This window comes from Salmo salar, chromosome ssa17 (assembly GCF_905237065.1).
Source record: "Salmo salar chromosome ssa17, Ssal_v3.1, whole genome shotgun sequence".
In the NCBI taxonomy this organism is placed as follows: Eukaryota; Metazoa; Chordata; class Actinopteri; order Salmoniformes; family Salmonidae; genus Salmo; species Salmo salar.
In genome coordinates, this window is record NC_059458.1 from 62,061,589 (window position 1) to 62,076,992 (window position 15,404).

General features: G+C 44.1%; 1 protein-coding gene across 2 annotated transcripts; it reads left to right on the top strand.

Moving 5' to 3' along the window:
• The first annotated feature begins 1,437 nt into the window (after nucleotides 1-1,437).
• LOC106576290 (endosome/lysosome-associated apoptosis and autophagy regulator family member 2) lies at nucleotides 1,438-15,290 on the top strand. Of its 2 annotated transcripts, none has more exons than XM_014153380.2 (22): nucleotides 1,438-1,659; nucleotides 4,150-4,270; nucleotides 6,457-6,646; nucleotides 7,116-7,263; nucleotides 7,926-8,015; nucleotides 8,121-8,226; nucleotides 8,440-8,589; nucleotides 8,807-8,895; nucleotides 9,061-9,241; nucleotides 9,486-9,614; nucleotides 10,075-10,165; nucleotides 10,306-10,408; nucleotides 11,131-11,268; nucleotides 11,414-11,683; nucleotides 11,988-12,161; nucleotides 12,294-12,483; nucleotides 12,654-12,750; nucleotides 13,172-13,273; nucleotides 13,428-13,554; nucleotides 13,737-13,915; nucleotides 14,221-14,383; nucleotides 14,588-15,290. In XM_014153380.2, the coding sequence occupies exons 1-22, from the start codon at nucleotides 1,555-1,557 to the stop codon at nucleotides 14,657-14,659; spliced, it is 3,015 nt and encodes a 1,004-aa protein (XP_014008855.1). In that variant the 5' UTR covers nucleotides 1,438-1,554; the 3' UTR covers nucleotides 14,660-15,290. The 2 variants fall into 2 exon arrangements, with proteins under 2 accessions (XP_014008855.1, XP_014008856.1); XM_014153381.2 differs by having other exon boundaries at nucleotides 14,591-15,290.
• Nucleotides 15,291-15,404: the final 114 nt, after the last annotated feature.

The window sequence follows — 15,404 nt, forward strand, 5'->3', positions numbered from 1 at the left end:
ATCTCTGCACATATATCACTCCAGTCTCTATCACTCCAGTGTTTAATTGCTAAATTGTAATTATTTCGCCACTATGGCCTTACCTCCTTTATCTTACCTAATTTGCACACACTGTATATAGACTTTTTTCTATTGTGTTATTGACTGTATGTTTTGTTTATTCCTTGTGTAACTCTGTGTTGTTGTTTGTGTCGCACTGCTTTGCTTTATCTTGGCCAGGTCGCAGAAGTAAATGAGAACTTGTTCTCAACTAGCCTACCTGGTTAAATAAAGGTTAAATAAAAATATAAAATAAAAAAAAGGTTGTAAAAGTATGCTAGACATATATAGAATAAATCATACCGAGTTAGATTTTTCTGTCATAATCAGTGAAAACGTCATTGATATATATTGGTTTAAATGGCATTTTATAGATATGATGTATTTCTATCAAATCAGAACTGGAATGTTTACTCAAAGCTAAGGTTGTAAAAGTATACTAGACATTTATAGAATAAATCAAACCTAGTTTGATGATTCTGTGACAAACAATGAATTAGTTATTGATTTATACCGCTTTAAATGGCATTTTATAGACTTTTTGTATTTCTATCAAATCAAAACTGGAATCAAAACTGAAATCAAAACTGAAATTTTTCCTACAAAAAAAGATTGTAATAGTATGCTAGACATTTATAGAAGGAATCATACCTAGTTATAGTTTTCTGTCATAACCAGTGAAAACGTTACTGATTAGTTCTGCTTTAAATGGTATTTTATAGATGTTATGTATTTCTATCAAATCAGAACTGGAATGTTTACTCAAAATAAAAGGTTGCAAAAGTATGCTAGACATTTATAGAATAAATCATACCTAGTTTGATGTTTCTGTGACAAACAGAGAAATTGTTATTGATTTATACCGCTTTAAATGTCATTTTATAGATTTTATGTATTTCTATGAAATCAAAACTGGATTTTTTTTCCTCAAAACAAAGGTTGTAAAAGTATGCTAGACATTTATAGAATAAATCATACCTAGCTTGAGGATTTTGTGGCAAACTGTGAATTAGTTATTGATTTATACAGCTTTAAATTGCATTTTGTAGATCTTATGTATTTCTCTAAAATCAAAACTGGAATATGTATTCAAAACAAAGGTTGTAAAAGCATGCTGGACATTTATAGAATAAATCATATCTAGTTTGATGATTCTTTGACAAACGGTTAATTAGTTATTTCTTTTTACATATGTAAATAGTTTTTGATGAATGTCTGTTGATTGTCTGATGAATGTCTGTGGAATGTCTGTTGAATGTCCGAATGTGTGAATATAAAACCAACTTTACCTCGGTGTCAATTAACTGTCCTAAGATAACGCAAAGCCCGTGCTTTAGCAGAGTGACGTCGGCCGCGTGCCTCTGACATGGATCTTGAGTGCAGCGTAGCGGAGTGGGTGGAGAGAACCGCGCGCATGCATAACGACGGGGCACCAGAACCAAAATCACGCACTGTCATTCATGCGTTTGGTCTTCATCCGAAGCCTTTGACGGACTGTCTTAAAACAAAACGAGGATGAAGGAAGAGTCACGCGGGTTCTGTTTTCTTAAATGTTTTTTATTCATCGTCAGTGCCCGGCAATGGGTGTCCGCGAGCAGGAACCTGCGCCCGTGCAATGAGGTAAGAGCGCGCAGCTCGACACGAGCGGCAGTGGCTGTCACACTGTTATTTATAACACTTTTTTAAACTACATTAAATAAGCTAGCCATGACATTGACACCAAGTGCGCTGAACGCACAATGTGTAATAATCTAATAGTAGACTATGTCCCAACCATATTTATCATGTTTATGTTACGAACGTTATCAAATGGGTCAAGAATGAACATTAACCAGTGGATTATAGGCTACAACCTTCTGCCAATCATTGTTATAAAATGCCTATTGGCGTGGAATGGAGTGGAGATATACGATGTTATGGGGGCATTCTTTGTTTGTGGTGGGATTTAAAATGTGTTGGTCGCCTATTCTTCTTACCGGCTTAAATCCTAAGCATGTTGACAAAATATAAGGCTCCATAATATGATGACGCGGCGCACTGAGCCGATCACTTGGCATCCATCCTCGTCGGTGCTGCCTTCCGTCGATGTGCGGGAGTAATATTACCGCTGAGTAAGAGGAAAAGAGAGGAGGGAAGGACAGCGGAACAGCAAGGGCCCTGGCACTGCATTATCCGGTTAGATTGATCTGTTATGGCAGTGATATCAACTCTCTAAGGAAAATAGCTGCCTGGAAGCCATCTATGTCCCAGCCTTCTCCATTTCTCTATTATTTGATCTGAAAATGATTGAGTGCTGTCAGATTTGTGTCCCAGAGTGTGTGCCATTACACTGCCAGATACACACACACACACACACACACACACACACACACACACACACACACACACACACACACACACACACACACACTCTGATGGATTCATGGATGATGGATTCATGGATGATGGATAGGTCACACTGGCACTAAATATCTCCTCTTTTGGAACATGGTCTCCTCTGTATCCATGGTGACCATGATGTGTCATAGGGGGACAAATTATGCACATTAACCTCAATACCCTTTTATCTAGCTCCAATTCCACTGCACAAGCCCCATATCCACTACAGTACCAATATTTACCCACCAGCCCCTCCCCAGACTGCAGTTGCCTCCGGGGTAAGCAGGTGCATTCCACTTGAAAGGGGTTGCCATGGGGCATGGTACTAAGGGATTTCTATAGCTACCTGTCATCTAGCTGACATATGGCCTCACCTATTGAGAGTTTGTTATGCGTGTGTTTGCGTGTGTGTGTGCCCATGTCTCCAATAGTTGTGTGGAAATGGCAGGAACAATACCTGTTAGAGCTAGAAAGAGATAATGATCTATATAAAAGAGCTCAGGCTTATCTATACTCCACGCACAGCCGTAAACTATCTCTCTCTCTCCATCCTCAGATTCCCCACCCTCTCTCTCTCCATCCTTAGATTCCGCACCCCTCTCTCTCTCTCTCTCTCCCTCCCTCCCTCCCTCCCTCCCTCCCTCCCTCCCTCCCTCCCTCCCTCCCTCCCTCCCTCCCTCCCTCCCTCCCTCCCTCCCTCCTCCCTCCCTCCCTCCCTCCCTCCTCATCCCTCGCTAATTTAGCTCAGAACCATACAGTCAGTATATACACACACACTCACCCACTTTGAATGCCAAAATGATTTGGGTGGCAGTGAGCTGTTTGTCGGTGGTCCTGATTGATTGCCATGGCAATGCTGGGTGAACAGAAGGTTTGGGAGGATGGGGGATGGGGATGGTGAGCAACATGGTGGTGGAAGTGAAGTGTTGCATGACTGGCTGCAGAAAGAATGCTTAGAGACAAACCACCATGTCCTCCAAAACAAGATGGCCCTCAAGTCTCCTTATGCCTTTTCTCTGTGGGGATCCTCCCTCTCTCTCCCTTTCTCTCTCTCTCTTTCTCTCTAACGTTCTCTCTCTCACACACACACATGCTTGGTTGTGTGGATGAACTGTTTTTTTTCCGGTAGAAGTTATAATGTCATTTTACCTGAAATGACCTGTTCACAACTGGCTTACTACTTAGTAGTAAACAAACAGTAGAACAAATGCAGATGGCTGAGACAAAGATGAGCGGTAATAACCCAGAGTATTGACTTAACATACAGCAGAGCCGACCCCAGTCTCTGACTCTGTCATCAGAGCTGCTCAGAGACCATGATGGTGACTCTCTGTTAATTATTAACAGAGCTTTCTGTTCTTCCCGTCTGATTTTGTTTTCCTTATCTGCCCAGCCTCACTGATGACAACCTGCTCTACCACTGGCTTTCCATCATACTTGATGTTGGCTGTTTAGTATGCCTATGCAGCTTATTAGATTCATTTGGTGCATGCTGTCTTGAAAAACAACTGCGTATGAGGAGTGAATGGGTGTTCTGGCACATTGACAAAGAAGTGACAAGGAGGTGTTCACTAAAATGAAATCCTTGCAACCTGTTCTGTCACTGCAGATTTAAGTGTGTCTTAGATTGTTTTATCTACTGGGTCATGTGTGACTGATTGTGACTGTGTGTCTAAGTGAGTGTGTGTATCATGCTCTAATATGACTACTGTGTGATTGTGTATCTTCCAGACAGACTACTACTATGAGTATACAGAGTGTGACAGTGTAGGGTCTCGATGGAGGGTGGCCATCCCACACAATCTGGGCACCTGCTCAGCCCTGCCTACTCCCACCAGAGGAACAGACTGCTGTGAGTACTGTGTGTGTGTGTGTGTGTGTGTGTGTGTGTGTGTGTGTGTGTGTGTGTGTGTGTGTGTGTGTGTGTGTGTGTGTGTGTGTGTGTGTGTGTGTGTGTGTGTGTGTGTGTGTGTGTGTGTGTGTTCATTCACATTTATTTCACCTTTATTTATTCAGGTTTGCCTCATTTAGATAAGAATCTATTTTTCCAGAGAGACTGTTCAAGATAGCAGTGTATGTTCATGAGAGAGAGAGAGAGAGAGAGAGAGAGTACAGTTGAGGTCGGAAATTTACATCCACTTAGGTCGGAGTCATTAAAACTCGTTTTTCAACCACTCCGCAAATTTCTTGTTAACAAACTATAGTTTTGGCAAGTCTGTTAGGACATCTACTTTGTGCATGACGCAAATAATTTTTCCAACAATTGTTTACAGACAGATTATTTAACTTATAATTCACTGTATCACAGTTCCAGTGGGTCAGAAGTTTACATACACTAAGTTGACTGTGCCTTTAAACAGCTTGGAAAATTCCAGAAAATTATATCATGGCTTTAGAAGCTTCTGATCGGCTAATTGACATCATTTGAGTCAATAGGAGGTGTACCTGTGGATGTATTTCAAGGCCTACCTTCAAACTCAGTTCCTCTTTGCTTGACATCATGGGGAAATCAAAAGGAATCAGCCAAGACCTCAGAAAAAAAATTGTGGACCTCCACAAGTCTGGTTCATCCTTGGGAGCAATTTCCAAACACCTGAAGGTACCATGTTCATCTGTACAAACAATAGTACGCAAGTATAAACACCATGGGACCACGCAGCCATCATACCGCTCTGGAAGGAGACGCATTCTGTCTCCTAGAGATTAACGTAGTTTGGTGCGAAAAGTGCAAATCAATCCTAGAACAACAGCAAAGGACCTTGTGAAGATGCTGGAGGAAACAGGTACAAAAGTTACTATATCCACAGTAAAATAACGAGTCCTATATCGACATAACCTGAAAGACCGCTCAGCAAGGAAGAAGCCACTGCTCCAAAACCGCCATAAAAAAGCCAGACTACGGTTTGCAACTGCACATGGGGACAAAGATCGTACTTTTTGGAGAAATGTCCTTTGATCTGATGACACAAAAATAGAACTGTTTGGCCATAATGACCATTGTTATGTTTGGAGGAAAAAGGGGGAGCCTTGCAAGCCGAAGAACACCATCCCAACCGTGAAGCACGGGGGTGGCAGCATCATGTTGTGGGGGTGCTTTGCTGCAGGAGGGACTGGTGCACTTCATAAAATAGATGGCATCATGAGGTAGGACAATTATGTGGATATATTGAAGCAACATCTCAAGACATCAGTCAGGAAGCTAAAGCTTGGTCACAAATCGGTCTTCCAAATGGACAATGACCCCAAGCATACTTCTAAAGTTGTGGCAAAATGGCTTAAGGACAACAAAGTCAAGGTATTGGAGTGGCCATCACAAAGCCCTGACCTCAATCCCAAAGAAAATTTGTGGGCAGAACTGAAAAAGTATGTGCGAGCAAGGAGGCCTACAAACCTGACACAGTTACACCAGCTCTGTCAGAGGAATGTGACAAAATTCACTCAATTTATTGTGGGAAGCTTGTGGAAGGCTACCTGAAACGTTTGACCCAAGTTAAACATTTTAAAGGCAATGCTACCAAATACTAATTGAGTGTATGTAAACTTCTGACCCACTGGGAATGTGATGAAAGAAATAAAAGCTGAAAAAAATTATTCTCTTTACTATTATTCTGACATTTCACATTCTTAAAATAAAGTGGTGATCCTAACTGACCTAAGACAGGGAATTTTTACTAGGATTAAATGTCAGGAATTGTGAAAACTGAGCTTAAATGTAGTTGGCTAAGGTGTATGTAAACCTCCGACTTCAACTGTATGTACTGTCTAGGTGTGAATGAGTCTGTCACATTGTGTGTGTGTGTGACCCTCCTCTCTCCCTGTCTCCCTGTCTCCCTGTCTCCCTGTCTCCCTGTCTCCCTGTCTCCCTGTCTGTCTGTCTGTCTGTCTGTCTGTCTGTCTGTCTGTCTGTCTGTCTGTCTGTCTGTCTGTCTGTCTGTCTGTCTGTCTGTCTGTCTGTCTGTCTGTCTGTCTGTCTGTCTGTCTGTCTGTCTGTCTGTCTGTCTGTCTGTCTGTCCGTCTGTCCGTCTGTCTGTCTGTCAGCGTTCTCGTGTGCGGCGGGAGAATTCCTAGAGATGTCTGCTCAGCAATGTACGCCGTGTGCGGCCGGCTCCTATTCGCTGGGCAGTGGGGTGCGTTTCGACCAATGGGACACTATCCCTGCCGGCTTCACCAGCCTGGCCACCTACATGGACCCAGGACCCAGTGGAGAGGAGAGTCAGGCCTGTAATAGGTAACACACATGTCTGTTTTACTGTCCTTGTGGGGACCAAAAAGTTGATTCACATTCAAAACCCTAACTCTTAACCCTAACCTTAACACCTAACTCTTAACTCCTAACTCCTAACTCTTACCCTAACCCTAATTGTAACCATAAACATAAAATAGCCTTTGTCCCTGTGGTGAAAATTGTCTTTGTTTTACTATCCTTGTGAGAACGTCTGGTCCCCACAAGAATAGTAAAACCCAAAACCCACACACACATATATATACACCCACACACACACACACACACACACACACACACACACACACACACACACACACACACACACACACACACACACACACACACACACACACACACACACACACACACACACACACACACACACATTTACTACACACACCTGTCCTACACATTCAGTCACACACACAAACTCACAGTAGTCCTGTATTCTCTTTCTCTCTGTGTACTGTAGCTCATCGTGGACGCCTCAGGGTGTGTATCTGGAGTCTAGTCGTGATGAGTGCACCGTGTCTCTGGTCTACGCTGTGCATCTGGAGAAACAGGGCTCCGTCTCCTTCAGCTACCAGTACCCTGACAACAACATCTTTTTTGAGTTCTATGTGAGTCTGACTCTCTCCTCCCTGCTGAAGTTTATATCAGTTCATTTATTACCCTTTTTTTTAGCTGGTTGACATACGTAGAGATGAAAAGTGGGTCTGTTTTGCGGTAGCAGGGAAGACTAATTGTACATTGATATATTTTTGTACATCAATGGCTTTACATCAATAGGTTTTACATCAATGGGTTTTACATCAATGGGTTTTACATCAATGGTTTTACATCAATGGGTTTTACATCAATGGGTTTAACATCAATGGCTTTACATCAATGGGTTTTACATCAATGGGTTTTACATCAATGGGTTTTACATCAATGGGTTTACATCAATGGGTTTTACATCAATGGGTTTTACATCAATGGGTTTTACATCAATGGCTTTACATCAATGGGTTTTACATCAATGGGTTTTACATCAATGGGTTTTACATCAATGGGTTTTACATCAATGGGTTTACATCAATGGGTTTTACATCAATGGCTTTACATCAATGGGTTTTACATCAATGGCTTTACATCAATGGGTTTTACATCAATGGCTTTACATCAGTAGATGTGGGCAATTGAGTGCTTTTCTGTGGTGAGGAGAATCAGCTGCTGATTGAAAGCGAGAGAATCATGTGATAGAATATTCTGAGTGGTTACCGTGGTGACGTGTGTTCAGGTCCAGAACGAGCAGTGTCAGGAGATGGCCCAGACAGACGATCAGAAGTGGATCAAACTCACCACCAACGGAGAGTGGGACACACACACGGTGGGCAGGAAGGCAGTGTGTGTGATATGTGTGTGTTATATGATTGGTGTGTGTGATGTGTGTAACATAATCTGTGTGCAACATATTGTGTGACATGTGACTCAGGTGAATCTGAAGTCTGGCACTAACATACTGTACTGGAGGACGACAGGGATCCTGGTCGGAGGGAAGATGGTTAAACCAGTGTTGCTCAGGAACATCCAGATTGAGGGTAAAGACCGCTCGTACCCCTACTCCCTATCTTCACACTCACCTATATTCTCTCTCCCATTCTGCATGCCTCTGTAATGTGGTTGGTCAAGGCAGTGTAGTATCACAGGTTCTTACCCACTCCAGAACTCGCCCTTCTTAGATCTAGGAAATGAGGCCACAGTGTGAGACGACAGCCGAATCTACATCCTAATGAATGAATGTGTCTCTTTAGGTGTTGCCTACACCTCGGAGTGTTTCCCGTGCCGACCAGGCTGGTTTAGCTCCGCCCCTGGCTCCTCCTCCTGCCAGCCCTGCCCCAGGAACACATCGTCTAACAAGGGAGCCGCCTCCTGTACTCCCTGCCCCGACACACAGTACTCACGTATGTACTAGACACACACACACACACACACACACACACACACACACACACACACACACACACACACACACACACACACACACACACACACACACACACACACACACACACACACACACACACACACACACACACACACACACACACACATTGAAATGTATCAGTAGATATCAGTTAAAATACCCACTGTCTCTCTCTCTTTCACTCTTTCCCTCAGATGAAGGATGGTCACAATGTAAGGAGAGGCCTCCGTGTTCAGAGAAGGATTACTTTCAGATCCACACAGCCTGCGACAGCGAGGGAAAGGTAAGTCACACACACATATAGTGTGCATATATAGAGAGAAGGTCATATGGTGGTCATATACATATACATATGGTGGTCATATACATTAGATTACAAGACATAAGGCATCCTGTGTATAGTATCTCTATGGTTGTGATGTAACTGCTGTGGCTGCCGTGGTGACAGACGCAGGTGATGTACCGGTGGGTGGAGCCGAGGATCTGTGAGGAGAATGTGACGGGCGCTGTGGCACTGCCCCCTACAGGGGCGAGAGAGGCCTGCCCTCCCTGTAACCCTGGTTACTACAACACCAACGACTCCACCTGCTTCCCCTGTCCTCCTGGAACACACTCTGATGGCACCTCAGGTACACACACACACACACACACACACACACACACACACACACACACACACACACACACACACACACACACACACACACACACACACACACACACACACACACACACACACACACACACACATATTATATATATATACATAAACAGTGCACATACACACACTTACAGTACACACACTCATGCCACTCACGTCTGTATTGCTGTATATTGAAATGTGTTGTTGATGGTTGTGTGTGTCTGTCCCAGTGTGTGAGGAGTGTCCTGCGGGGACAGAGCCAGTACTGGGGTATGAGTATAAATGGTGGAACGTCCTCCCTTCCAACATGAAGACTTCCTGCTTCAACGTGGGCAACTCCAAATGTGACGACATGAACGGTGAGACAGAAACATGTCTCGGGTGATTAGGGTCAAGAGATGTGTAATATGTATGTAGTAGTACACATGGGTGAATAGTAAATATGTCTAATATAGACATCATGCTGGGTATGTAATAACTCTGTGTCTCTCTGACTAATGAGATCATAGATGTCTGCGTAATAGATATGTGGTGTCCCTCAGATTGTTAATATTTTTTATTTTTTATCTTTATTTAACCAGGCAAATCAGTTAAGAACAAATTCTTATTTACAATGACGGCCTCCCAGGGAACAGTGGGTTAACTGCCTTGTTTAGGGGCAGAATGACATATTTTTACCTTGTCAACTCGGGGATTCGATCCAGCAACCTTTTGGTAACTGGCCCAACACTCTAACAACTAGGCTACCTGCCGCCCCTGTAAGGAATATAGATGTGTGTTTAATAGAATGTGTAATCACAGTAATATGTTGTCGTTCAGGCTGGGAGGTGGCAGGGGATCACATCCGCAGCGGTGCTGGAGGCTCGGATAACGATTACCTCATCCTGAACCTGCATGTCCCTGGCTTCAAGTTAGTCTTGGCTTGACTGTGTATTATTGTTAGAGCTCTCATGTTTTTCCTGGTTAGGTCATATGGTCAGAATGAACACATGGCTATGATTATTGTGAAATATCATTTTTTATTGGCCCTGTGTGTGTGTGTTCTGCCAGGTTACCCACATCACTTGCTGGGATGACCGGGTCTGAGTTTGGCCGGATCACCTTCGTCTTCGAGACAATCTGTTCTGCCGACTGTGAGCTCTACTTCATGATGGTGTGTGTCGGACCATTCACATCTGCACGAGTGTGTGTCTAGGATCTCAGGGAAATGTTACTGGCAATATCAACAGTGTATTAGCTAGTAAATCAATATTACCCAACCCAACATAGCCAGTATAACATAGCCAATACATGAGTGACCTACTTTCATCCCGCTATTGGATAAATACATATCAATATCTATGTTTGTTAGTAAAGCCATATAAAGCAGAACAGGGTTCCCCAACTGGCGGCCCGCGGTCCCCCAAGATTTCTGAGCCCAAAGAAATAATACAAAATGTAATTGTTGGACACAAAACACTGTAAAAACACCTGCAAATCAGCTACAAATGATTTTAATTTTGGAAATCTGTTCCCAAGTATTCCCACATATAATAGAGAGATATATGTGATCGTATACAAATGTACACAAGGTTTGAAGTTATTATATTTTAGTCAAATATTATGTTTGGGCTTCTTGTGGTCAATCCGCTCAAGAAAACATCGGCCTGCGGCTGAATCTAGTTGATAATCCCTGCAGTAGACTCAGTTAAAACAACCCATGTATCCAAATGAAACCAAAGTATATTTGAACAAACACAACCAATCACAGTACACAATATACACAACTAAATCACAGTAAAGCAGTGAGATTTCAGATAAACCAGTCACTGTGTAAATTGTAAACTAGAGTGATCCGCTGCTATATAAACCCTGTGTGTGTGTCGCCCCCTGCAGGATGTGAACAGGAAGAGCACCACGGTGGTGGAGTCATGGGAGGGCAGTAAGGAGAGACAGAGTTACACACACATCATGACCAGGAACGCATCCGTATCATACACTTGGGCCTTCCAGAGGACCAACCAGGCTCAGGACGTGAGTACACACACACTCGCACAAAACTCACAAAACACACACACATACACTCTCTCTCACACACACAGTGACACTGCACACACACACATACTACACAGACACACTTACATAGTGCACTATAATATATTTACGTGAGTGTATCTAGGCACGGCGGTACATCACTGACGTGGTGATACTCTACTCGGTGAGCGTGACAAACGTCCAGGATGGCGTGGCATCTGCGTGCCGGGCCTGCGCCCTCCTATCCCAGAGTTCTCAGCGGTCTGGGTCGTGTATTCCATGCCCAGCTGGGTTCTACATTGACAGAGACACCAACCGGTGCCAGGAGTGCCCCCCCAACACATACCTGTCGGGTCACCACACATATGGAGAAGATGCTTGTCTGCCCTGTGGCCCCGGGAGTAAGAGCAACAAGGTATTATATTACACACAAACACAAACACACAAATCATATCATCATACAACCATAAGTTACAACCTTACAAACTAACCTTACGTAACCATTATAATCATTAGAACCACTTTATAACATTAATTCCTCATAACCTAATCTAAAATCTCAGGGCCATACTTAAGAGTTTTACTCTCATCCAGATGAACAGTTAACAGTCTCTGCTCTGGATAAGAATGTTTGTAGCATTGGTACTGTCATGTGTGTATCATGTGAGCCACTATTTGTTCGATGTGTGTTGACTTGATGCTATTGTGCTCCCTCTTAGGAGCACTCTCGTTGCTATAGTGACTGCTCCTTCAGTCACACGGAGAACAACCGCACCCTGACCTTTGACCTGAGCTCTCTGAGCACCGTGGCCTCGCTCACCATCGGCCCCAGCTTCACCTCTAAAGGCACAAAGTATCTCCACGTCTTCAACGTCAGCCTGTGTGGACACCAGGTAACACACACACACACACACACATTCACACACGCACACACACACACACATTCATGCACGCACACATCAGCTTGTGTGGACATTAGATAACACACACATACCTCAGGGTTGTCGTTGTGTGTTCTGTTTCAGGGGAAGATGGCAGCTGTCTGCACAGATAATGTCACCGATCTCGCCAACAAGGACATGGGGAGTGATTCCACCCAGTTCGTCAACTCAGTGGACAGCTTCATCTGTCAATCAACCATCATTCCTGCGGATGGGCGGGGCTTCAGGATGGCTCTGGCATCCCAGTCTATCAGTCTGGCTGATACCTTCGTCGGTGAGATGGCAGTAGAACAGTGCCTTCATAATGATTATAGGACAGTGCCATAACCACTACTAGTCATATAGCCAGAGCACAAAGTATACTCTTGATCTAAAAACGGATTTATTTTCTACCATTTCATCTGAAAGTTGTTTTCTTCATCTCTTTCCGTCTCTCTCTCTCAGGAGCGACAGTGGACAGTGATTTAGACGGAATAAACGCCAGACCAGAACTCTTCTCTGACAACTCAAAAGGCATCCCAGACATCAACTTCTTCTACAGGTAGGCCAGCGTAGAGCTAGACGCCATAGAACAGCATTCATAGTTGAATGGTTCCAGTGAAGATCAGTCATTGTGGTTGAAAGTGGGTTGAAAATGTGTTTTTTTTTTCGTACACTGCTGCTACGCGCTGTCTATTATCAATGCATAGTCACTTTACCCACACCTACATGTACAAATGACCTCGACTAACCTGTACCAACGCACATTGACCCTGTATATGGCCTCATTATTTTATTGTTACTTTGTATTTTTTTAACTTTAGTTTATTCAGTAAATATTTTCTTCACGCTTTCTTGAACTTCATTGCTGGTCAAGGGCTTGTAAGTAAGCGTTTCACATTAAGGTCTACACCTGTTGTATTCGGCGCATGTGACAAATAGAATTTGATTTGTGTGTTTGTGTTTGACTCTCTCTTTCTCAGGTCTACTCAGGCGACTGGATCCTGTGAGCGTGGTCGGAGTGCGGTCATGACCATACGCTGCAACCCAGAGAAGACGGACCGCGGGCAACTCACAGTGCCCAGGTACACACACCTGTCTGACTGTCTGCTCAACATCACCTGTCTGACTGTCTGCTCAACATCACCTGTCTGACTGTCTGCTCAACATCTGTATTATTTGTGTGTGAATGTTCATTAGCTCCTTCTACATTTCTCCTGTGTGCATGTGTGCGTGCAGTGCGTGCCCTGCAGGTACGTGTGACGGCTGTACGTTTCACTTCCTGTGGGAGAGTGGGAGTGCCTGTCCCAGCTGCACCCAGGATGACTATCACCAGATAGAGGGGGCCTGCAAGGGAGGGGTCCAGGTAACCTACACTCCCTCTGTTCCCTCTCTCTTCATCTTCTTTTACACACTCATGCTACTCTCTCTTTCACCTCTTGGTATTTCAATTGAACCTACTTTCTCTCTTTCTCTCCTTCTCTACTCTCTCTCCATCACTTCCCCCCTCCTTCCCTCTCACCTCTCTCTCTCTCTTTCTCTCTGTAGGTGACTCTGTCTGTGTGGAATGAGCCAAAGCTGTGCACCAAAGGCATGTCCCTGCCAGCTAAGAGCTCCGCCCCATGTGAGGCCATCGCCCTATGGCTAAAGGCTGGGGTAGGGGGCGGGGCCTTCTTAGCTGTGCTGCTCGTCTCTCTCACCTTCTATTTCTGGAAGAAGAACAAGAGGTGATTGACTGACACCTGTTAATCAAATTACCATCCCAGCCATAGGCCAGGGCTGTCCAACCCTGTTCCTGGAGAGCTACCCTTCTGTCGGCTTTCACTCCAACCCCAGTTGTAACTAACCTGATTCAGCTTTTTAACCAGCTAATTATTAGAATCAGGTGTGCTAGATGAGGGAGTGAGTGAAAACCTACAGGACAGTAGCTCTCCAGGAACAGGGTTGGACAGCCCTGCTATAGGCTGTAGTACAACGCTCCTGAATCCTGCATCTCTGTGTGTTTCTGTGTCACTATGGTGCCCCATATCAGGCTGGAGTATAAGTATTCTCGGCTGGTGATGTCAGCCAATAAGGAGTGTGAGCTGCCAGTGGCGGATAGCTGTGCCCTGGCCGAGGGGGAGGAGCCTGAGGATGACGTGGTCTACTCCCACAAACCCTCACTGCTCGGCAAGCTCAGGGCCATCGCCAACAAGGTACGTGTGTGTGTGTGTGTGTGTGTGTTAACCCTGTGTGTATAACCGTGTGTGTTCGTGCTTCTTTCACATGCATTGCTTGCTGTTTGGGGTTTTAGGCTGGGTTTCTGTACAGCACTTTGAGATATCAGCTGATGTACGAAGGGCTATATAAATAAATTTGATTTGATTTGTGTTAACCCTGTGTGTATCTCTATCCTTCAGCAGAGGGAGGGAGACAGCAGTGAGTCGGTACAGCTGAAGTCATCCCAGTCTGAGAGATGGGTCTGGGGGTAACGATGAGCAAGAAAGAAGAGAGAGGAAAGAAGAGAGAGGAAAGAAGAGAGAGAGGAAGGAAGGAAGGAAGGAAGGAAGGAAGGAAGGAAGGAAGGAAGGAAGGAGAGAGAGAGAAAGGGGAAGGAAGGAAGGAAGGAAGGAAGGAAGGAAGGAAGGAAGGAAGGAAGGAAGGAAGGAGAGAGAGCAAGGGAGAGAGGGAAAGAGAAAGAAAGAAGAGAGGAAAGAAGAAAGAAGAGAGGAAGGGAGAGAGAGAAAGAAGAAGAGAGAGTTGGTAGAGTTGACACTGAGTTCCACTCCTCTTCATGTCTCTTGGGCTCTGCTTATTCCTGAGGACTCCATTGTGGCTCCAGACACTCCAGTTTTCTCTGCAAAGGAACTTGTTCCCATGATTCTGACTGAAACTGGAAAGTGGTTTGGCTCCCCACCCTCATCCCTACCACACAGGGGAACACAACCCTGCTTATTGCTATGGCTATTATAGGGCTGCAAATGAAAGGAACTGTCACTGTTTTTGTATATTTTGTATTGTCATTTGGAGTTTATCTGTACAGTCATGTCTAAAGTATTTATAATTATTAATGTTGGTATGATTCATCTTTATTAAATTCTCACTTGGCTTTGGGGCCGTGTTTGTATTTGTGTGCAGTTCTGTTCTGTTAGGCTACACATTATTATTAGTTAATGTACCATGAAAGAAAAATGCCAACACACAGTCACACACACAAATAAATCCATTATCTCCCAG